We start from the raw sequence: 24,339 nt of genomic DNA, 5'->3' as shown, positions 1-24,339 counted from the left end.
GGGGGTCCGGCAGCTGGTGGGTTCCGGGGCTGTTGTGAATAGTGGGAGGTCCCGGTCCCGAGAAGCTGACAAACACGCAGCATGACGGGATGGAGGCTTGCTGAACCCCCTCCGGTTCACTGGACTTTCTCGCACTCCCTTTCTCACCTCCCAACCTGCTGGAGCCTGTGGGGTGACTGCCTCGCCCGGACCTGGGCTCTCTGCCCATCGGGAATCTGTTTATTAGAAGCACTTGGCAAAATGAGTTATAACCGGGCCCTGGTGTCCTGCCTTCACCTCTCTGCAGGCTTCCTTGCCCACACGGAAAGGACTTGTGACCACTCAGCGTGTGTGCGCGTGCCCAGAAGCCGGTGGGCTTCCCCAGGCAGCCCACAAATCCCATTTTCTTGCCCCGCAAGTCCTCCATTGCCTCCAACGTAGCAGATTCATCCTGGGGAACGGCCCGTGGATCAGGTGTGCCCCCCTTGGCATCCCGTCTTCTCTCCTCAGTAGTCAGCTGCAGGTGGATCTACCAAGTCTTTGATTCTTGCCACCTGCATCTCCCAGGGCTGTTGGTTCAGGCTTGTAGCTCGGGGCCACGACAGGCTTCCCTGAGACATTCTGCTCTCTGTCTTTCTCCCCTGCGCTTTTCCAGGCCTCTGGGGCATCTCCCAGACACAGAGATCCCTGGAGCAGCAGCCATGCCAGGAGCCTCATGGCTGAGTGGCGCCTGCACATAGAGCCGGCTCTTGGAGGATGTTGAGTAGCCAGGTGCCTGCTGGGAGGCTGCTGGCTGTTGGCAAGGCACCTGCCTTAGAGAGCGTCCACAGGTGTGTACTGAGGGAGAGCAGGGATAGAGTGGGAGTCCCCACCAAGGCCCCTAGAGGACAGGGCTCAGCCAGCCCGTGGTGGTTCACGAAGCAGGCGATGGGGGAGCTGCCTGCAAAGCAGCAGCAAAGGGAACAGGATGCATCTGTTGGGCTGGGCAGGGGAGGAGGAGGAGGGGCACGGAAGGCTTTTTTCTTTCCTTTGGGAAAATAGCCCTTTCCTGGCACTGCCAGCATCTAGTAGCTGGGGGATTCTCCCTGCCCAAGGAGCTCCCCAGGGAAGTCACCCTGCAGTTGTTTGGGGCTGTGGAAGCCCCCTCCTAGACTCAAGGCTCCCAGGATGCTCCTGAGCCTGCAGGTTGGCACAGTACGCAGCAGGGCCCTATGCCCCCTGAATGATGCCACCATGCCAGGGGGAGAGGGCTGAGAAGTGGTGAGGTGTGGAGGGACGCGAAGGGCCCCTGAGACTCGGTGTGTGTCCCGGAATACAGCCAAGAGACAAGACAGGAGGACATCCCTAGCATTTGGATTTAACTGCCAAAATCTTGCATGTTGCTTGCAACCCCCCTTCCTCGAATCTTGTGAGACGGGGGGGCCTGCCCCTCCTGCTCTGCCCCCAGCCCCAGATACCAGTCCCAGCAGTCTGGGTGTCTGCTGTCATCTCTGTTTGGCTGCATGCATTTTCCGCTCCTGTGTTGGGGTCTATTTTTGCTGAGTGCCAAGGCAGATGGATGGCACTTTTGTTATGCTTCTGATATAAATAGCATCTGCTAAAAACTGGACACGACACTCCCCTGGTAGATAAACAAAGGCAGCCGGGCGCAGTGCCCTCCCACTGCTGTTTTCCCTGCGTGGGGACATGTGCTCCGTGTCACCCCACTCGCGGTTCACCCAGCTGCATGACCCCTGCCCTGTCCTGCCCTTGCTGGCTCCTCTTTCAGCTGCATAGTTGAGCAGGGGCCTCGGTGTTCTGAAGTCCTGAAGTGTAGCTGGGCCAGGGCTGAGCGGGTGAGCTTGTCCCTGTGTCTGTGGGTCAGCTTTCATGGGTGGCTGGGGTGGAATCCATGTGGGTGTGGTGGTCATGGCTGTCAGACAGTGAAGGGACTGTTCCCTTCCCCCAAGTCACAAAAGGTTAATCAGGGGTGCTGGGGGAGCCCAGACGCGTGGTGTGGGGTGCCTGGAAGAGCCGCTCAGACCTGGCTGTTAACCACTCCCCCTTCAGTCTGTGCCCTGGAGTAGTGCACTTTTTGTTTTTGAACATTTAGGAGTAGTTTTTGATTCAAACAGAAGCTACATGGTTAGTGCAGAGTGTGGCCATGCTCTCACAGCTTCCTGCAGTGGCAGCACCTCACAGAGCTACAGAGCTGCCGCGGCTCGCTTGGGCCATGGAGGATGGAACAACGTGGGTTCCCCAACAGTCAGCACCTCACGGAGCCACTGTGGCTCACTTGTCCCCAGTGGGTCGTGGACAGTGGGACAATGTGGGTTCACCTTCAGTCAGCACCTCACGGAGCCACTGCGGCTCACTCGTCCCCACTGAGCTGTGGACAGCAGGGACTAATGTCCCCTCCAGTGACCGTTAGCTGCACCGAGAGCTGGGCTCCCATTTCTCTGGTTCCTACATGCCCTCGTCTACCGCCAGGTGCAGTGTTGCATGTGTTGTTAATGTGTAATTTAGCAGCATGTGCATTTTAAAATCAGGGAGCAGCATAATTCTGTATCTGCTTCGGAGAGATGAATCCTGGTACTGGAGGAGGATGAGGCTGACTCCTTATTCTGAGAGGTTTAGAGAGAGAGAGAGGCAGGGAGACAGAGAGAGCTTCCATTCATTGAGTTACTCCCCAGATGGTCACAGTGTGCAGCCCTGGGCTGGGCTGAGGTCGGGAGCTTCTTCAGGTCTCCCACATGGACTGTCCTCTGCTGCTTTCTTAGAGGTGTTAGCTGGGAGTCAGATTGGAACAGCCAAGACTCCAAATGACATCTGTATGGGATGCCAGCATTGTTGGTGGCAGCCTTATCCAGTACACCACACCGCTGGTCCCTTTCGGAGGTCACTTTGAACACCCCTGGGCACTGTCCACTCACCTGGGGTCCAGGGATGCATGGAGAGCACAAACAAACGGGGCCCTAGACCTTGCGGATTGTAGAGTTCAGCAGGAGATGAGCCCAATGGACTCCCAGCAGTCTGCACATCTGTGCAGGCTGGACACAAAGGACCGCAGGGTCACTGTGTGGGGTCCGGCCAGGCCACTGGAGGAAGTAACATTTGCACCAAAATATAGGGCCGTGGCCCCTGGGAACTTGTCAGCAATGCGCATGCTTAGGCTACCCCCAGAACTAGACCTGGAGTCTGTTTCTAACAAGGCTACCGGCAGGTGCGGGCTTGAGAACCCCAAGGCTAAAGCATGAGAGAGGGTCTGTTATAAGGCTGAAAAGTGAGTGCGGGATCTACAGTGTAAGACGGACAGATGTCTCTGCATGGGCAGGAGCACCTGCTGGGGCTCCAGAGGCCACTGGGGCGGAGGCTGCAGGCACCGTGGCTGCCTACTGTGTGAGCAGCAGGAAGCAGCTGCAGTGGGTTAAGGTCAGTGTTTGGTGTCTCAAGGGATAGGGGGCAGCAGCTGGTGCTTGCGAGCTGGGAAGGGGAGGGCGCCCCTGTTCACATGGAGCGGGGCATCTCTGGTAAATGTGAGGCTCCTGAAGCTGGCTGAGATCTCCAGTAGTTTGCAAGCCATCAGCTGTTTTTGAAGACCTAGAGGCCTCTGAGTGCTGCTGGGTCCCCCAAATGGGACGGGCCATGTTCCTTGTGGCCAGTATGTGCTAACTCCATTGTCCCCTCCGTGTGTTTCAGAATTCCAGAATTCAGAAATATATATATTTAATCTCAAAGGAAATGAAGCGAAATTGCACCAAGACCAACGGCGCCACGGTCAACAGCACCAAGTCATGCAGTACCAAAGCCAGGTGAGCCACAGGCCGGTCATGTCACCTGCTCGTGCCCATTATTCTCGTGCCCCGCATGTTCCGTTGACCAGTGCCAGCTGGCATGTGTTCGTTTGAAGGCCCAGGTGACTGCTGGTGTTCGGTGCCCAGGATGTTTGTGGAGGGTGCGGCAGGCAGGTTTGTGCCTCCTGCGCTAGGTGGCAGCAGACTCCCGCACTGAGCCTTGAAGCCAGACAGCCACCCAACTTCCTGTGCCTGCTCGGGGAGCCCGCCCAGGCTCCGTTGGAGTAGGACTGCCTGTGGACAGTCCGTGAGAAGAGGGGCCGCAGCCTCACTGTTGCCCACTGTTCTGTAGTATTTAAGATCTGTTCATTGGAAAGGTATTAATTTGAAATGGATTAATTTTCTGTCCTCTGATTTACTCTCCAAGTGGCCTCAATGGCCAGGGCTGGGTTGGTCTGAAACCAAGAGCTTCTTCTGGGTCTCCCATGTGGATGCAGGGGCCCAAGCACTGAAACCATCCTCTGCTACCTTCCCAGGTGCCTTAGCAGGGAGCTGGATTGGAAGTGGAGCATCAGGGTCTTGAACTGGAGCCCACATAGGATGCAGGCGCTGCATGCAGTGGCCCTGCCCACTGTGTGCCAGCTCCAGCCCCTGCTGCTCCACTCTCAAAGCTTGCGGGTGTGGCACCTGCCGGTTGTGCCCATGAGGCTTTTGACACTGCCTAGGAGGTGGTGAGTTTCCAGGTGGTTCTTGAGATTGGTGTGTGATGTCCATGACAGAGAAGACCTATTGGGTTGCTAACCATTACCTGGGTGACTTCAGCACACCGTTCACCTTAGTGGTCATGTGCCCGGGTGGCAGGCAGTCGAGTTCCCTGCTGTGCCCGCGTGATCGGTCCCAAGCGCCTGATGGTGAGCGGGGTCACCGCTTTCCACTGACAGGCAGAGACTGCAGCTTGGGTGGTAGGAGAGCAGTCACTCTTCAGTAAGAAATGGGAGGGGATGGATGTGTGTGTGTGTGAATGTGATGAGTGTGTGTGGATTTGGTGTGTATGTGTCTGGGGAAGGTGTGTGAGGTGTGTTTGGTGTGTGTGTGGTGTGTGAGGCGTGTGATATGTGGGTGGGAGAAGTGTGTGATGTGTGTGATAGGTGGGTGACGTGGGTGGTGTGTGGGTGGGAGATGTGTGGTGTGTGTGTGGTATCCTGTGTGCATATGTGCCAAACGTGTGCTGTGTGAGATGCATGACATGTGCCATGTCTGTCATGTGTGTCATGCATGTGGTGAGTGGCTTGCGAGGCCTGAGTTTTGTCATGTGTAGGTGAGTGGCGTGTGCTACCTGTGCCACGTGTGTCAGGCGTTGGTGTGCACATGTCAGGCGGGTGCCGTGAGGACCAGGTGTGCGGGATCTGCAGTCGGGGCTGGAGCCGCTGTTTGGTTCCTGGTGCTTCTGGGCTCCCAGAGAGCAGTGCAGTGGTTCCCGGGGTGAGTGTGGAGCAGGGGTGTCGCAGCATGCGACGGATGCCCCAGAGTGGGCAGGCGAGGGAGGAGGATGGGGGTGCATGTTGTATGATGTGCTGTGACCCTTAAGTAACGGGATCCGTGTCTTCCCTGGTTGTCATCACATGTGTCGCCATGCCTGCCAGACCCTGCCCCCTACAGTGCTGTGCTCATGGCGGACACCCCTCCTCACGCCGTCCCGGCACGTCTGCGTGTAGCCGCCTGTTGTTTCTGATGGGCACGCGGCGCGCTGCGGCAGCGTCTGCAGAACCGTGTGAGCCGAGTTGTACTCTGGGCATCCTGGAATGTGTGCAAGGGACAGGAAGATAGGCGCTCTGAGATGCATTGGCTGCAGTGAGGGTTGGGAGGAACAGGGTGACCCATGTGGGGCTTTGGGGAGCCCCTGCCTGGTCCCAGACCCAGGGTGCTGTGGCTATGGCAGTGGCATTGCCTAGCTGCAGAGGCAGGTCCCATTGTAAGCACAGATTTTTCTGCTAAATTGAATTCAGATGACTGGCTAAATTGTTTCTTACGATACCCTATCATTTGTTATATATTCGTAAATCAACTCACATTCTTGTAATTCCTGTGTTTAGAGCAGACCACGGGGGCTGCTGGTAGGGTCTGTCTGGGCTGTGAGACAGTGAGAGGATGAGACGGTGAGACGGGCTGCGGAGGCTGGCCTGGGCTTTGGATGTGGCCGGAGCCCCGAGACCCCCCCTGAGCCCCCTGAGCCTCCGAGCCCCCAGAACCCTCTTAGCCCCCAGAGCTCCCAGAGCCCTGAGAGCCCCCTGAGCCCCCTTAGCCCCCAGAGCCCCCAGAGCCCTGAGAGCCCCCTGAGCCCCCGAGCCCCGAGGTTTGATTAGACGTGCTTGCAGATGACCCACTCTGTTGCTGTGCATTTTCGCAGGCAGGGGGCCAGCTCTCGGATGGCTTTACAGCTACAAGGTGTTTGCTTGTGTGGGTCTGTGGACAGGACTCCTCTCATCCCCTCCTCTCTCCTTCCCTCCCCTCCCCTCCCCTCCCCACCCCTCCTCTTTCCTCTCCTGTCCTCCCGTTTCTTCCCCTTCCCTCCCTGTCTTCCTTTCTCCTTTCCTCCGCTTCCCTCCCCTCCTCCCTCTCCTCTCCTCTTCTTTTTATTAAAAGATTCATTTGTTTAACTTGAACGTGAAAGAGGAGTGAATGTGAGCATGAGGGTACTTCCATCCATTAGTTTACTCCCAAAGTGGGAGCTGCAGTCAGAGCTGAACCAATCTGAAGCCAGGAGCCAGGAACTCCTGGGTTTCCCGCATGAGTAGGAGAGTCCGAGGACTTGGGCCGTTCTCTGCTTTGCTTTCCCAACCATAAGCAGAGAGCTATGTGGTGAAGTGGAGTGGTTGGGACTTGAACCAGTGACCATATGGATGCCGGCATTGCAGGTGGAGAATTAGCATGCTATGCCACTGTGCTGGCCCCTGGACAGGTTTTCTTATCACCCTTGGAGTGGGAGCTGCCTTGTGCGTCACGTGTGAGGGTCTGTGACAGCAGCCAGGTCGCTGGGTTGCATCACCGCATCAGGCTTCAGAATGTTGACACCAGCTGGGTCCTGGGCTGAGTGGGGCCCAAGAATGTGCATTTGCAGAAGGGGCCCAGGTGACGATGACAGCAAACCTGGAGAATGACTGTTATTGTGCTACACACTGCTTGGAAATTCTGAGTTGGGTGATGAGCACCTGGCAGGCTGGGCTGGGCAGGGCAGGGCTGGGCAGGGCTGGACAGGGCTGGGCTGGGCAGTGCAGGGCAGGGCAGGGCTAGGCTGGGCAGTGCAGGGCTGGGCAGGGCAGGGCTGGACTGGGCAGTGCAGGGCTGGGCAGGGCTGGGCTGGGCTGGGCAGGGCTGGGCAGGGCTGGGCTGGGCTGGGCAGGGGCAGTCAGGTCAGGTCAGCTTTCATCTGTGTTGCTGGCTGTGGTAGGGAGTTCTCAGTGGTAGGGATAGAGGTTGCTTGGAAAATGCCATGGCGCGGAAGGCTTTGGCTTCGGCTGGACGTCCATCTAGCTGCGGCCTCAAACCTGCCCAGATGTGGCTCTGGAATAGACACGGAGGGACCTGGAGCCTGATCATGCTGACAGGGGACCAGCTCTGTCATGCCCTTGATGGCAGCAATGGGATTTAATTTTCACTTTTTTATGTGTGTATGTGTGGCTTTGTACTCAAGTGCCCAACAGGTGATCCATTGCTGCACTACTGTGTCAGCTCTTGGGCAGCATAACAGTGCTGGAGGCCAAGGCCCTGGCTTCCTGATGGTCAGGCACGGGCTGAGGGGGGATCAAACACGGGGCTGGTGGCTGCATGGGCAAGCAGGGACTGGGCTGTGGGAGAGCGCGGGGAGCACCAAACTGTGTATTCCTCACTGCCCATGCAGCTGCCCTCAGTCCCACAGACATGTGCGATTAACGGGGTACAGAGAAACAGGGGGCCATGGGCAGTGACAGCCATAGATGCCTGGTGTCCTGCAAGAGGGGGGCAAGGCTGGCAGCTGTGGGTGTGTCCCCGGCCTGCACCCAGCCTGTCGTCTCACCAGGCTGGGGGGGGAGGGTTTAACCGCTGGTTGACATCAGTCTCCTTGTTGGCTTCTGCAGAGACTGATTTGAAAGGTGGAGTGACACCTTTCCACTGCCTTCCCAGGAACGCTGGTCAGGAACTGGATTAGAAGCAGAGCAGCCAGGTCTTGGAGCACCCCTGGGTACAGAGGGCGCCGGCACTGCACGTGGCGTCTTTACTCGCCTCGTTGCATGCTGGCCTGGGTTGGCACCAGTCTCCTGCCCGTAGACCTGAATGCAGGCTGATTGGATCCAGGCATTGATTTTCCTTCTGAAAATATTTCATCTGCCGGGTTCCGTTCCTCTCAGTGTCTTGGCTCTCAGCCTCTTGTTTCACCGTCATGCCTGGTGCTCCTTGCCAGGTGAGAGGCCCACAGCGCATGGCTCTCCCGGCACGCCCTGGCACACCCCGGCACACCCCCTGGGCTTGTGGGCTGCTCTTGCCCCGGGAAGTGGCGCCCAGTGCTGCGGCAGAAGGTCAGGCGCGGCAGGTTGCTGCTTGGTGTACTTGCGTGTGACACTGAAGCCATGTAGGAAGTCCCTCCCTCACTGTCTTCGCTGCTCTCTCTTCCCCTCCTCCTCCCTTTCTCCTTCCTTTGAGATGTCAGCTGGAGTTGGGGCCTTCCTTCCGTACCTGGGGCTTGGCCTCTTGGAGTTCAGGGGGAGTTTCCCTTCTCACTCTGGCTGTGGGTGGCCAGAAAGAAACAACTCGGACCAAATTCCCCTTGATTTTCTGGAACACCAGTAGGATGGAGTCCTCTTTGGCACGGATGGGCAGTGCGAGTCAGAGGCCTTGGATGTCTGTGACAATGTGGTGACTGGGGTCGAGGGGGAGGGTACAGCCAGCTTAGCTCCTCCAGGCGGTGTGTGAGCCTGGGAGGGCCAGGGTATCTGAGGACCTTCCCTCTTCCCCCCATGACCCTCACTGGGGGTGTGTCTGGATGCCTTGCTTGGCCCAGTTCCCTCTAATCTAACAGCCGAGCAGACCTGTTAGCTTCCAGGTTGTCGTAAGGACCAGAGCACCTTCACCAAGGTGCCTGGGAAGGACACCCAAAGGCCCCTGCTGCTGTAGGCCCCCTCTCCCCGTCTCTCCCCTTCTCTCCCCTTCTCTCCCCGTCTCTCCCCTTCTCTCCCCGTCTCTCCCCATCTCTCCCCTTCTCTCCCCTTCTCTCCCCTTCTCTCCCCATCTCTCCCCTTCTCTCCCCTTCTCTCCCCGTCTCTCCCCGTCTCTCCCCTTCTCTCCCCTTCTCTCCCCTTCTCTCCCCTTCTCTCCCCGTCTCTCCCCTTCTCTCCCCGTCTCTCCCCGTCTCTCCCCGTCTCTCCCCTTCTCTCCCCGTCTCTCCCCGTCTCTCCCCGTCTCTCCCCTTCTCTCCCCTTCTCTCCCCGTCTCTCCCCGTCTCTCCCCGTCTCTCCCCTTCCCCTTCCTCCTGCTTTTTTTTTTTTTTTGCTGCTGTGTGTTCTTTCTCCTTTTTCAATTTTATTTTTAATATTGTTTACATAACTGAGAGGGAGGCATGCCCACGTGGGCCTCTGATCCGGGTGGGGAGGGTTGAGGGATAGAGGGAGGTGGGCGGGGCAAGGTTTAATTTTGTTCTCTGTCTGTAGGCCTAGGAGGGAAGACAGGGGACCGCTCCTCGCTGTTGAAGTGTATCAGCACCCAGGGGTGGGGGACTGATGACGCCTTAGGGACCCCAGTGCAGGGAAGCGGTTCCGAAGGTGTTACTTGAGTGGATTTGATAGTTCTGAGATGTCATCGGCTTCCTTGCACCAGGGTTAAGAAAATCCAAGATCTGTTGGCTGAAAAAGTCCACCATAGTGCACCCATAGCCCAGACACTTCCTGCAGAGCGTGGCCAGGAGAATGGACCAATCTGCTCTATTTTCCGTCCTCTGATGAGGCCCTCGATGTCCCCTGTTGGCCTAGATGAATCAGCTGGCTGGCATGTCCGTGCACATCTGGGCACGCTGTCCTCTGCATGGGCATCAGCAGCCGAGGAGGCGCAGACCCGATATGTGCACTCCAAGGTCGGACCACATATCCTGGATTGTCCTGGTGGCTGGGGATTGAGCCCAGTCCAAGAACCCCGCCTGTGGTAATGCTGGCCTCAGGCAGGGTTTCCTCTTTTTTTTTTTTTTTTTGTACTTTTTGGAATATAATGACTTGGTGCAGAATTGGCCTTGAGGATTCCTGAAAGTGTTTGTAGAATTCACTACATGCTCTGGAGTCCTGAACTTTGCAGGCAGGTTGTGGGTTCAGCCCCTGTTACTTGTCATAGCTCTGTGTGGATTTTCTGCTATGGCTTTAGTTGGCTTTAATATCTTGTGCCTTCCTTAGAATGTTTCATTTAGCTGACCTAACTGGTTGGCATGCTCTTGTTCACAATATTACCTTGCAATTTCTTTATTCCCATAAAGTGACTAATAATGTCCTCTTTAATTCCTGGCTATTGGAGGAGTGAGCCAGCAGGTGGAAGATCTCCCTCTCTTTCTGTAGCTTTGCCTTTTAAATGAATCTTGGGGTAGGGGAAGAGGGGTTGGAATAAAATATGTATGTGAAGGAGCAACAGAGAGAGGCAGAAATAGATCCATGGGCTGGTTCACCCCTCAAAACATTACATAGCAGATCTGCCTCAAGCTGGAGCTAGGAGCCAGGAGTGCTGTTGCTGCATCCCACGTGGGCGGCAGGTCCCGCCAGGCCATCTCCCACTGCCTGCCGGGTCAGGAGCACAGTGCATGGGCCTGAGAATGCCAGCAGTGTAAGCCACTGTGCCGTAACAGTGATCCAGTGAGAGCTCTGCAGGGGCCGTTGCCTCTGGCCTTTGTCTGCCCCTGGAAGAATCATTGAACCGAATGCAGAGTCCTAGCTCGGCGATTTCTTAGCTTTGTTACTTGTTATTTGTCACATCTAGCCGCTCAGGACCCTGAATGCTCAATTGACTGGTTAGTGAACAGGAGGGGGAAATTTCCTTGGAAAGAAGGTCTCTCGGTTCTAGCCAAAGGGCATGAGCCCCAGTTGGTTCGTTCTTGAACCTAAAGCCAGGTGCAGGCAGTTCACCACACTGCCTTAAGCCTTCACTTCCTGCCACTCAAGAGCCCCGTGGTCAGCGAAAGGTGAGGGCTGAGGGCTTCCTCTGGCCTTCCAGGAATGTGAGATGGGGACAGTTTCTGGTCGTGGGGTCACGTGTGATGGGGCAGCCTGGTGTGAGTGTGACTGAGGCTGCCAGGAGTCAGTGTGACCCAGTGTTGCTGTGTTTTTGGGTTAGCTTGGAGCATAGATTGAGTGCGGATGAATGGGTACTGGGCACCTTAGGTGGTGCCTAGCCTGCCTCGGGCAGAGGTCCGGCTGCCCTTGTTTCGCCTGTGGTCAATTTTCAGAGTTGCGTAGCAGCTGGTGCTGCTGGCAGTGTTCCTGCTGACTGTGGAGGGGTGGGGATCCTCTGGGGTTCCTGTCTCCGGCTCTGCCTGGGACGTGTGTTGGGTTGACAGGGAGCTGCCTGCCTCGCCTCACAGGGCTTCAGGTCCTACCCGCTACTGCCCACACAGGAAAGCAGTCAGCAGCCATCTGGGTGACCCAGGCACTTCCGGGATCTGCTGCAGAGCAGCAGTGAGAAGCGGGCTCCTGCTCCATCCTTGGGCGTTATCTCTGAGCCGCTGGTACATCAAGACCAGCCGTGATCTTGCCTTAGCCTCTCTGGCTGGTCTTTCTGCAAGGACATAGGATGGGGAGCACTTTTGTAATGCGTGCTTTTAGGCTGATTGATTTATTGCATTTGGAAAGGCAGCGTGGCAGACCCTCCATCCCAGGCGGGTCCAGGTTGACCCTGAGGGCCGAAGGCTCCATCCTGGCCTCCCGCATGGCGGGGAGAGAGGGGCAGGTTCCTGAGCACTTGGCTCTGACGCAGAGCAGTTGGGACTGGAACCAGTGCTCCAGTGTGGGGCACCAGCATTGTCCTGCAGTGACGTGGCATGCTTGGCCACCGGGCCAGCCCCCGTACCGCGTGCCTCACGATCGACATGGTGTCTGCTTTCTTCCCCATTACAGGGACTTAATGTGCAAAATGTCTGTTATACCAGACTGGCACCCGGTGCACTTTCACAAGCAGAAGCTGAGGAGTCTCCGGCCTTATTCCTCACCATGTGGTGTGTTCTCGAAGAGCGGTCTGCCAGCTGCCTTCAGGCCCTTTTCTTCAGGTGAGTATTGCGATGCAAGCAGGAAGCCTTGCAGGGACCGGCATTGACGGGCGTGGGGGGTAGGGGCCTCTTGTGATGATGCCTCCTCTTACTAACTGTGCATCATACTCTGTTATTACCCCACACGGGAACATGGGCACATGGTGGCGTAAAGCCCACGTGCCCAGAGCTACGTGATCTGTAAGCAGTAGGGTCAGAATTTGTACCTGGGCACTGTGGTTATAGGACCCATCAGTTGATCAATGGCTTAGTGTTTTAGAAAAGAAGGTGTTATGTTTTAGGTGGGCAGCAAGTGCTGAAGGTGTCTAGTGTCCACATGGCCCTCCTTGCTGCCCCTGTTGCCCCCTGGCATTAGCCCCCTGTGTGGGTGCAGTGCGTCTGTTAGAGTGGATATGTTATCATGGCCACCTGAAATGTGTCCCTGATGCATGTTAGGGGTCACTGTTCTTGCGGAGGCCTGGCATCCTACCGTGACGTCATATGAATAGTCCCAGTGTCCCAGAAAGTCCACTGTGCCCCCTGCCATGTCCACCCCCGTCCACCCCGACACTTGCCCGTTTGGCTCTGGCATTTGATCTTTTCTGTGATGTTATCCTGTTGGAATCATTCACTTATAGATGTGTGTATGTGTGTATATATGTGTGTGTATATGGCCTTTTTAGGTTTTTATTTAATAGTGTAGATACCCCGTGTCCTTTTGTGGCTTAGTGGTATATTCTTGAGTGCCACATGCTACCCCAGTGTCTGGCCCTCCTGTTTAGAACATCTGTCTGCTGGAGGGTTCCGGATGGCCCATTTTCACAGTGAACAGCTCATGTGTGCCTGTGTTTGTGTGTTGGGCTCTTTGGGTGAACGGAGAGAAGCTGCCCCATGCCAGGGTGGGAACTGGGTGTGGTTTGCTGAGAACCACCTCCCATAGCACCTGCCCCGTTGGGCGTTCCTGCTGCTGGTCGACCAGCCCTGCTGGCCTGCGTCCTCACCTGTTTGGGCTGTTGTCGCTGCTCCAGACTTTGTGGCTTCTCTGACAGGTGCATAGTGGGAACTCACTGTGTCATTTGAGTTCCTCCGGTGACCTACACAGCAGAACATGGATTTATGAGGTTATTTGCTGTTCTGCGTGTCTTCTTGATGGGGTGGCTGTTAAAGGATTTCGCCTAATTTTTAAATTGAATGCCCATTTTCTTATTGAATTTGAGTTCTGGCTTTCTTAAAAAAAATATTTGAGAGTCAGCTCTCATCTGCTGGGTTATCTCTGGTGACTTCTTTTTTTGTTTGTGTAAAAATTTATTTTTATTTGAAAGACAGAGTTCCAGAGAGAGAAGGAGAGACACAGAGAGATCTTCCATGTGCTGGTTCACTCCTTAGGTGGTCACAGTGAGTGGAGTTGGGCCAGTCTGAAGCCAGGAAGTTTCATCCTGGTCTCCCGCGTGGGTGCAGGGGTCCGAGGCCTTGGGCCATCCTCTGCTGCTTTGCCAGGTCATTAGCAGGAAGCTGGATGGGAAGTGGAGCAGCTGGGATTTGCTTGAATCGGTGCCCTTGGGATGCTGGCACTGCAGGCAGAGCCTTGGTGTACTGTGTCACAGCACTGTTCCTGGCGCTTTTCGTTACATCAGCTGTTCTTCATTTCTGTAGTTTTGCAAACAAGACAGAGCCAGATGTTTGTGGCCAAGCAGTAGGGGCGGAGGTAGCCGAGCAAGACCATCCTGGCTTCTCACATGCACCCTGGGACGGGTTGGCTCCATGGCTAAGTAAAGCCAAGCAGACTCGCAGAGTTCCTCAGGTGGGCATTAGCTCATGGCTGGCACCCTGAGGTGGCACCCAGGGGTCTGCGGGAGGAGCCCCCACCCTGCTCTGCCTTGCAGTCGCCCTGCCATCCACGAGTCCTCCTTGCTCTCCAGCACAGCTTCCCACCCCGTCTCCTGCTCTCCATCCTTCCATTGGCCCAAGGGCCACCAGTGGTCACTTGACAAGGGTCCCATGTGCTCTCTTGGATCAGCCCCTGGTAAACTGCCTTAGGCCCCAGTAACACCACAAGTACACCCTAAGTACCCCCGGTAACACCCCAGGCAGCTTTCGCTGCTGCCCATCCCCACCCCAGCCCTTGGGATGCTGCCCATGTTGACACAGCATAGGCCAGGGGAGGGGTGCAGCCGCACCCCATGACCGACGCTCCTGGGGCTCCGGCGCTGGGCAGGCCTCCTGTCTGTGTGTGTTTTCTTCTGCTGCTGCTGTGCAGGGCGAAGGAGCTAGGGGGCGCTCTCTCACTTGCTCGCTCTCTCTCGGGAGGGGTTTGTCCATGCCAGAATCTGGATCCTTTGCATCCCCAGGTGCTGGTGGCGTTTACAGCCATGTACATCTCAGCACCTCCTGCTTGTTCTCATTGTCAGGGTGAGATGACAGTCTGTTCGGGCTTTCCTGTATCCAAACAGATGTGGAAGGTTTTTGTCAAATTACCCTCCAGAAAGATTGCATCAGTTTGTGCGCCCAGCAGCCAGTCCTGCACGTGTGAAGCCACATCAGGCGCCTCGGAGAGCAAGCTCATTCCAGGTGGCCTCCAGTCAGTATTCCTGGTGTTGTAAAATTGCGATTCTTGATTGCAGAGACGGAGCCTCTTGGGAAGCAGCCAAAGATGGCATGTGGCGGGTCTGAGATGGACTTCCACAGAGTCCCCAGGAGCAAGGCCCATGCCCCATGGCACTGGGAGCCTGCGACAGGAGAACTGCCCTCCTGGTGGCAATGAGCTGGCGCCCCAAGTCGCTCCGCTGGCCCAGGCGTCCTGGACAGACTTTATTACTCTCCTTGTTCTGGAAGTGCTTGGCTGGGAGCCAGAGTCCCCTGGCTGGCAGCTGCCGCCTCGCGTCCTGTCATAGGTGACCAGGTGACAGCAGAGTCCTGTGTGCACGACTGGATTCCCTGAGAGAGAATGCACTACTACATGAACTGGTCACCAGAATAAACCCAGGAGGGAGGATCTCTGATGAACCACAGTCCCCGGCCCCTTCTCCCGGGTTGGATACGAGATGTCATGTGGTGGTGGCGTGTCTCCTTGTGTGGGATGCTGGTGGCTGCCTCACACTGCTTTGTGGTCACCGTGTTCACCTGAGTGATTTCCCGGCTGCTTCCTGCTGCAGGAACCTGTGTCCTGGGCATGGGGGCCAGGGGGCCCATTGTGTAGCTCATCTTCCTTGGTTGCGCTGGGAATTCTGGGACCTGAAATAAGTTGAGGCACTTGTCTCTGCCCTTCAAGCAAGATAAGGCCCCTGGACACTGATTTGTAACCTTCTGTGGGATGGATATTGGGGCCAGCAGTTAAGGTGCAGCTTGGGACATCACAGCCCAAGTGTGTGTCACAGTGCCTGGGTTGGGGCCACAGCTTCGTTCTCCATCCCAGCTTCATGCCGATGCACACCCCAGGAGGAGCAGGTGACAGCCCTAGTGGGTCCCTGTCACCCTGTGGGAGACTCAGATGGAATTGCAGTTTTCGTGCCAGCCTGGCCCAGCCCTGGCTGCTGTGGGACTTAGGGAGGGAACCAAAGAATGGGAGAGTCTCTTTGATGTGCGAACGAATGATGCATTTCACTGCCCTTTAGTGTCCAGGCTCTTCTCACCTATGGCCTGGGAGATGGTCTGCATTTTTAAAAAATACACTTATTTCGAATCACAGAATTTTCTTTTTAAGATTTATTTGTATTGGAAAGTCAGATATACAGAGAGGAGGAGAGACAGAGAAAAAGATTTTCATTCATCGATTCACTCCCCAAGTGGCTGCAACAGCCGGAGCTGAGCTGATCCAAAGCCAGGAACCAGGACCTGGAGCCTCTTCTGGGTCTCCCATGTGGTTGCAGGGTCCAAGGCTTTGGGCTGTCCTTGACTGCTTCCCAGGCCACTAGCAGGGAGCTGGATGGGAAGTTCGTATCCTGGTGCCGGTATGGGATCATGGTGCATGCAAGGGGAGGACTTGCTGCACTGGGCCCGAGATGGTCTGGATTTAAGTCCCATGTGTTTTGTCCTGAGATGTTGGTAAACGGGGTGAAAGATAAGGATGGCACGTGAAGTATTGATTGCGATGATATTGGCTGCTCTGTGAGTTTTGTTCTGTTAGCTGTGTTTTCCACCCCCAGGGTCTTGCATCTGGGGAAAGGACTTTTGTCTGATTCCCTTCCCTGACGTCACTGTTGTCACTCCCTGCTGACCAGAGGGGGGACATGTCTGGATTTGCCCTGCAAGCTGTCTGCTGATGAGCTGGGTAACTCTGGGTGCAGGAGAGACTGGCTTGCTTGGAGAGGTGTGGGTGAAGCGTGTCTAATTGCCCGTGCCTTGTCTTTTACAGGTACAGCAGTTGCAAACCCGGTACTCTCCACCCTAGACATCAGGCGGATTTTATTTCAAAAAATTACAGATAAGGGTGATGAGCTGAAGAAAGCCTTCCAGCTGCTGGATCCCAGCCAGAACCTGACGGTGTCGCGGAACGAGCTGAGGCGGGTCATCACCGACTTCTTGATGCCCCTCACCAGGGAGCAGTTCCAGGATGTGCTGATGCAGGTACGCTGGGCGGGAGGGGAGTCCACAGGGGCCAGCCTGGCCATCGCAGGCACACAAAGGCTGGGCTGCAGTATCAGGAGCATTGGCGGATGAGTGTGTGCACACACAGCGTGCAGGCAAACACACAATCAGTGTGGAAGAAGTTGTGGTTTTCTTGGAGCCGACTCTTCAGGCCTGGCTGTATTTTCTCCTCAGACACTGAGTCTGCATTGGAAACACTTGGTCTGTATTTAGGTTTCCTAAACCATGCAGTTAAAATCTGAGATTCACGTACTCAGCTGTTCTGGACATGCTTAAAAGTTTTCTAACCACTGAACCGTGTTATCTGTAAATTTAAATGAACACGAATCAGTATTATCTGTGACATGTTAGCTGGCATGAATCAGTATTATCTGTGACATGTTAGCTGGCATGAATCAGCATTATCTGTGACATGTGAGCTGGCATGAATCAGCATTATCTGTGACATGTAAGCTGGCATGAATCAGCGTTACCTAACATATAAGCGGGCATGAGCCAGCGTTATCTAACATGTAGGCGGGCATGGATCAGTTTTCTGTAGGTTTGAATCCATGTGGAAGAAGCACACTGTTCATCTCTTGTTTTGGTGGGCTGTTCTTCACATGCTGCGTAGCACCTGTGGCCTGGCTGCTCCTGGGGTCATCAGGGTTGTTGCTGTGTGTGGAGACAGGCTTCTAGTTCTTGGAAGCACTTTTACCCTTGGGAGCTGGTGCCCTGTTGGCCTGGGGAGCATCTAGCACTTGCTTCTCCCACGGCCTCCCCTCCTGCGTGCAGACAGCACGTGTGGCAGCACGCTATGTGTGCTAAGACCTCACTGAGAGGACCAGCTTCCGCCCACCTCCTGGCCACCGCCATGCCCCTGGGTGTCTCTCGGGCACAGGTGCCGCCCTGGGATCTGGTTATCAGCCCCTCTGTCCTGCACTGTGAGAACGTGTGTCTTTCATGTGCTGTTCCTCTTGACCCAGCAGTGTGCTTTACAGAACTCCAAATTGAGGAAATATTCTTTCTTACCTTCAACTAGTAGGGAACAGGTGCTGGACACAGCGGTTCAGATGCCACTGGGGACACGTCCGTCCCATGCCCGAGTCACAGAGTTTGAGTCCTGGCACTGCTCCTGTTGGGCGGTTGCTGGGCAGTTGGTGAGAGCTTGAGTAGCTGAGGATCTGCATGAAGTTCCCGGCTGCTGGCTTCCGCCTGGCTCAGCTCAGACTGTCGCGGGCATTTGAGGAGTGGACTGCTTTCTGTCAAACAGAGAGTGGAAATAGATGAAGTCTCTCCTGACTGAACCCCTCGAAAGTGAATGTGTAGAAAGCTGACATGATGCTCAGAGCGTGAGCTGTGCTGTGGCCTCAGCTCCTCATGGACGGCAGAAAGGACTTCTGCTTGTTTAGGGTTTTCAGTAGAGTTTTAGCCGGATTTGGGTTTTAGATACTTTTGTGAGCAGCTTGTTGACGTGTCCCCAAGCACACATTGGCATCCTGACATGCAGCTCATTGAGTGATAGCACGCACCGGGTTCGCAGCATCCTGCCCGGGGCCAGCGATGCCGGGCACACCCCTGCCTTCTCTCACCCTGTCACTCTTCTCGCCTGAATGCAGACCCCTCTCACGAGTTCCGGGGCCGTGCCGTACCTCGACTTCCTGGCCAAGTTTGGCGGAAATGACCTCAATATCAACGTCATAAAGAGGTGAGTGTTGTGCCGGTCCTGGGGTCAGCCGGGAGGAGTAGGTGCTGTGTCTGAGGCCGACACAGCTGTCACACCTGCCGGTGACAGGCCTTGTGCCGGTACAGAGAGTCTAAAACCCTGTGCGGCAGATCTCCTCGGGACAGGACAAGTGATGATGTACTGACACAAAAGTAGCACGTTAAAGCCAGATTAGAAAAATAGAGTGGATCTTAATGTTGCAGTGAACACACTTAGATGCTAAATTACAAGTGTGATGGTCTTTATACGTGTTGGATGTGACAAAGTGCTCACTTTTGGTGGGTAGAAACCAAGTGTTACCTGCAAGTGTGTGTGTGTGTTTCCTCAGTCTTACGTAGTTTTAGCATAAGCACAGGCTCATTGGCTTTGCAGAGTAAGGGCGTTGGCATGTGGCTTTTCTTGTTTCTGTCAGCAGGAAAGTTTTTGAATTCCAGTGTGTGATTTAGGAAATACTGCTTTGGTAGAACATGACTCCCTCACCCAACTCGAATGCGCCCCAGCCTGCAGGAATGTGTGCATGCTGGGAAGAAGAGTTCGATCCTGGGCTGTGAGCAAACTTCCAAGAGGCTGTGTGTCAGGGTTGCAGCCCGGAAGAAGTAATGAGGACGGTTAGGGGCAGCAGCCAGACGGGACCCGTGGCCAGTAGGTGTTGGGTTTTATTTGTGCGAAATGAGAAGTTAGAGTGATCTTGGCCCAGCAGTGTGAATGGGCTTAGCATTGCTGAGCCATGTGCTGGAAATGGTCAGGATGCTGAAGGCTGCACGGGGAGCTGAGTTAGAGCGACCCAGAGTTCCCAGAGTGAGAAACTGCTGCACGCTGTGCTCCAGGCACGTGTGTCTGGGAGGGTGTGTATGTGTGAGAAGGTGTGTGTGTTTGGGAGGCCATGTGTGTCTGGGAGGGTGTGAGTGTCTGAGAAGGTGTGTGTGGGAGGCTGTGTATGTGGAAGGGTGTGAGTGTGCAGGAGCTGTGTGCAGGAGGGTGTGCACACGTGTGTAGGAGGTGTGCACACGTGTGTAGGAGGTGTGCACACGTGTGTAGGAGGGTGTGCGCTGGGGTCCCTACCAGCCATGCTGGAAAGAGTGAGCAGGTGTTTTGCAGACTACATGTCTGTGCTTGTGGCCTTTGACCACTCCCTCTCGTGGAGCGGGGTGGGTGAGTGGACAGTAACCCGATGTGAAGATGCTTTGCCGGAAAAGCCAGATAGTTGAGAAGCCGACAGCAGGAGAGTTTCGTCTTGTGCAGCCTCAGGCTAATCATGAGCTCGAGATGAAGAGGTTTGCAGGTGACTCTGCAACAGAAAGGACTAAGCAGTTAAAGTGTGAACAAGCTCCCTGCTCATTCTGTGAGCCCTGCAGATTTTCCTGACAGCCTGGGGAGGACTGTGTGTCCGTGAGCACGGACTGTTCTTGTAACATGGCAGGCTGCGCACCACGGACAGCGCTGCCACGGAAAACAACAGGCTGGGGAAGGGAGAGCGCGTACACACACACACACACACACACACACACACACACACACACACACACATACACACACACACAGCCCGGCCTTCACACACACACACACACACACACACACACACACACACACTACACACACACTACACACTACACACACACACACACACACACACACACACACACACACACAGCCCGGCCTTCACACACACACACACACACACACACACACACACACACACACACACTACACACACACACACACACTACACACACACACTACACACACACACTACACACACATACACACACACACCACACACACACACACACTACACACACACACTACACACACACACACCACACACACACACACACTACACACACACACAGACACATACACACACTACACACACACCACACACACACTACACACACACACACTACACACACATACACACACATACTACACACACACACACCACACACACACACACACACACACATCGCTGTGTCATGCTGGCCGCCATGGGGGAACTCTTCTGAGGCCAAACACAAGTCAGGGATCAGCATCCAATGCTGAGGATCTTGGGGAATTGGTGTGTCTCCTGTGGCCTGAAGGGAACGAGAGGTGGTGCCCAGGGCCCACCCCAAGGTGGAGGAGCCCAGCAGAGGGCCATTGCGTCCTGGGTTGGGAGCCTGCCGTTGCACACCAGTGTGACAGGTGCAGACTGCACTGCAGATAGGCCCCACAAGGATGTGTGTCCATCCCGGAGCTTGCTGGGTGAGCGGGGAGGCCTGTACTGAGCAGCTGACTTCCATGCAGGCCTGTGCCTGTTCTGGTGCTTCCTGTGGGTGTGAAAAGGCTTGTGTGTCCTCCTGTGGGGGACCCTGTTCTCCATCCGGCCTGAAGTAGTGCCACAGGTCCAGTGCCACGTGGCATCTGATCACAGCCGTTGCCCTTGGAGTGGGGGACGCAGACCAGCGGATGCAGCAGCCAGTGGAACCGGATCTCTGAACGCTTGAAGTGTTGGAACTATCAGATCCATAACCTGTAATGAGCATTTTAATAGGTTTAAAGAAATAGTGAACTCAAAGTATGAATATAAAATAAGCAATGAAATGAAGATTCGAAGCTCAAAATGCAGTTTCTGGTAGTAAAAAGATAATGATTATATTTTAAAAAATGCAGTGGATAGGTGAAAATGATTCATTAACCTCACTAAAATATGGTTATGCTTGTGATATGGCTCTCAAGATGCCATAGCCCAGGGCCTGGTGCGATAGCCTCGTGGCTAAATCCTCCCCTTACATCCACCAGGTTCCCATATGAGTACCAGTTTGTGTCTCAGCTGCTCCACTTCCCATCCAGCTCCATGTTTGTGGCTAGGAAATCAGTGATGGGACCCTGCACCTGTGTGGCAGACCCAGAAGAAGCTCCTGGCTCCTGGCTTTGGATTGGCTCAGCTCTGGACATGTAGCCACTTGGGGAGTGAACTAGTGGATGGAAGATCTTTGTCTCTGTATCTCCTTCTTTCTGTAAATCTGCCTTTCCAATTAAAAAAAAAAGTCTTAAAAAAAAAAAGATGCCACAGGCCATGATCAGATTGCGCAGTTTCCTGCTGATGTGCGTTCCATAGGAGAGGCCCACATGGAGTTCCAGGCTTCTTGCTTGAGCCCGTCTCAGCCCTTGGAGTGAGCCAGCGGATAGATGTGTCTCCTGCTCTCCCCTCCTCCCCCCCTTCTACCTCCATTCTCTCTGTCTCTCGTTTTTTTCTGCCTGTCAAGTAAGCCAGCAATAGAGCACTTGTAGAAGAGACACGTAAGGCAGGAAGCGGCCAGTGGGATCCCGCAGTGTGCAGACAGGCGTCCTTGTCTGTGTCCTTCATGAGGACAGACGCTCACTGCCCCCAGGGTTGTCGGGGCGTCGGCAAATGGGCCTCACTGTATCCCCACAGGGTGGAGAAGGGCAACGGGACGGCCCCCTCCTCCCGTCCTGTTCACAAGAGGACCCCCATGATCCAGGCACCCCGTGAAGCCCAGTTCTTCTTCTTCTTCTTTTTTTTTTTTTTAAAGATTTATTTATTTTTATTGGAAAGTCAGATATACAAAGAGGAGGAGAGACAGAGAGGAGGATCTTCCGTCTGATGGTTTACTCCCCAAGTGAGCGCAACGGCCAAAGCTGAGTCGATCTGAAGCCAGGAGCTTCTTCCAGGTTTCTCCCACATGGGTGCAAGGCTTTAGGCCATCCTGGACTGCTTTCCTAGGTCACAAGCATGGAGCTGGATGGGAAGTGGAGCAGCCAGGATATGAACCAGCATCCATATGGGATCCCCGTGTGTACAAGGCGAGGACTTTAACCGCTAGGCTACCGCGCCCGGCCTGGTGGTGGCACTTCTTACTCTGCCTATAATACTTTGCTTCTGCAGATATGGCTCGGGGGTCACACTCTATGCTAATGAGACCTGGTGACACTGATGGCAAAGTAAACAGATGTCCTGGGCGTTGTCTTCTGCCCCGCCACTTCGTGCCTGCCAGAGTTGGTCATGTGTGAAGGTTGAGAAAATCCCCAAACATCTGATGATGGTTGATTACATGAGAAGCAACATGAGTATTTTGAAAGATATTTTGCTTCTAAAGATAGTCATGGCTTGGAATGATGTTTGTAATTTTAAAACATTATGTTTATTTGAAAGGCAGAGAAAGGTGGAGATGGGGAGAAAGAGGCAGGTCTGTCCACGGGATCACTCTGCCAAGGCTTGCAGCAGTGAGGGCCAGCAGGCCGCAGCTGGGCTCCTGGCCCTCAGTCTGGCTCTCAGCCATGGCGGACGCTGCCCCTGGAGCCCCTGTCTACCTTTCCCCAGGGCGCGCGTCAGCAGGAAGCTGGATCAGAAGTGGGGAAACTGACACTGCGCAGAAGCAGCTGGTCGGAGACGCGCACTCTAGGCGCTCAGGGTTTGTTGGCTTTCCACAGACTAGAGGCACAACACACAGAAGAAGCGTTTGAGAAACAAAGGCTGTGGGCCCCTGACGCGTCCCGGCGCCTGCGCCTTGAGCAGGGTGGCTCTCTTGCAGTTCCTGGCTTAGGCAGCAGGGGCCAGAGGAGCATGCCCTCCCATGGCGGGCCGAGGTTTCAGGAGTGACGTGCCAAGACCGTGACGAGATGCGCGTAAGCAGAGGTGGTCATTGGCTGCATGCATGGTCACAGAAGTTCCCGTGTCTGTTAAACAGAAGAGCTGCAGTGAGAGATCAGACAGCAGTGAGCCAAGAATGGATCACGTCTCAGGTCCTGGTTTGTCGCTGGCAGGAGCAGAGACGTCAGTCAGCCTTGCACACTGAAACGTTCTGTATGCACATGGTGATTTTTTTTTTTAGGATAACTCCCAAAGAAACAAAATGTTTAACTTTCAAGCAGAGGGAAAAAGGAGATTTTTTTTTTAAGTGCTCAAGCTGGGGCGGGTGTCGTGGCATGATGGGTAGCAGCTACTTGGCAGCACTAGCATTCCTAGAAGAAGTTGTGATGTGAGTTCTGCTTTCTCCACTTCTGAGCCAGCTTCCTATGGATGCATCTGGGAAGGCAGTGGAGTGACCCAAATGCCTGCTCATGTGGAAGACCTGGGTGGATTGCTCCTGACGGAGGCCTGCTTGGACCAGTGGATGGAAGATCTCTCCCTCCCCCTTCCATCCCTCCCGCCCTCTTTCCCTCTCTCCTCCTCCCCACCACCTTGCCTGTAACTCTTCCAAATCAAATCGGTCAGGAACAGGAAATACAAGTGAGGAATGCAAAATAAATACTTAGTGCCTGGCTTTGTGATGCTGCAGGTGAAGCTGCTGCCTGCCTTTGACACGGGCCTCCCGTGTGAGCACTAGTTGCAGTACCAGATGTTCCACTTAAAAAATTTTTTTTTTTGCAAATTTATTTATTTGAAAGGCAGAGAGACACATCATTGATCTGCTAATTTGCTCTCCAAATGGCTGCAATGGCTGACGTTAGGCCAACCCAGCCAGGAGCTTCCTCAGGTCTCGCCCATGGGGCAGGGGCCCAAGCTCCTGCATCGACTTCCGCTGCTCTCTCAAGCCACACAGACAAGGTCTGAGTCAGAAGCGAGGTGGCCAGGACTGTGATACTCGCGGAGAAATCAATAAGATTGCAGCACGCGATTGTATTTATTTATGTATTTGTTGTATACATTTTCTTTTTGATAATTTTTGTATATTTGATTAGGGTGTGAAGGGTCAAGGGATAGAGGAAAAGGGGTGAGACCATTGTTTTCACATTCTGTTGCTTCGGGAGGGGAGAGATGAGGGGAGAAGCCACACCCAACCTCCAACCATCCCAGGGTCCCCGGCGAGGGGCATGCTGCGAGAGTCCTGCTCAAGGGGTTTTGATAGTTCAGCAGTTCCATATTGCTGCCGATCTTGCCACTCCAGTCTCAGTGAAATCCCTCCAGACTCCACTGGCTGACATAGTTCACCTTGGAGACTCCAGGGATTCACTGCCAGCACTTGGCTGGGGTAGTTGATCGATTTGTCCTGTCCTCCGTCCTCTGTTATGGTACCAGGAGTCCTCTTGAGGCTCTGATGTACTGCCATATC

The 24,339-nt window shown here is 54.8% G+C and overlaps 1 protein-coding gene across 1 annotated transcript in view; it reads left to right on the top strand.

Moving 5' to 3' along the window:
• The first annotated feature begins 11,876 nt into the window (after positions 1-11,876).
• Positions 11,877-24,339, top strand: part of EFCAB6 (EF-hand calcium binding domain 6) — a 124,016-nt gene continuing 111,553 nt past the window's right edge. Inside the window, exons 1-3 of the mRNA XM_040987251.1 lie at positions 11,877-12,018; positions 16,349-16,560; positions 18,180-18,268. Of these exons, the coding sequence (XP_040843185.1) occupies positions 11,877-12,018; positions 16,349-16,560; positions 18,180-18,268 (443 nt within the window). The remainder of the gene's footprint in view (positions 12,019-16,348; positions 16,561-18,179; positions 18,269-24,339) is intronic.

The sequence above is a fragment of the Ochotona curzoniae genome, unplaced genomic scaffold, assembly GCF_017591425.1.
Source record: "Ochotona curzoniae isolate NIBS_2020 unplaced genomic scaffold, NIBS_Ocur_1.0 contig_1014, whole genome shotgun sequence".
Classification (NCBI taxonomy): Eukaryota; Metazoa; Chordata; class Mammalia; order Lagomorpha; family Ochotonidae; genus Ochotona; species Ochotona curzoniae.
Note: the sequence above shows the minus strand (reverse complement) of the source record. Positions and strands in the feature narration are given on the sequence as shown.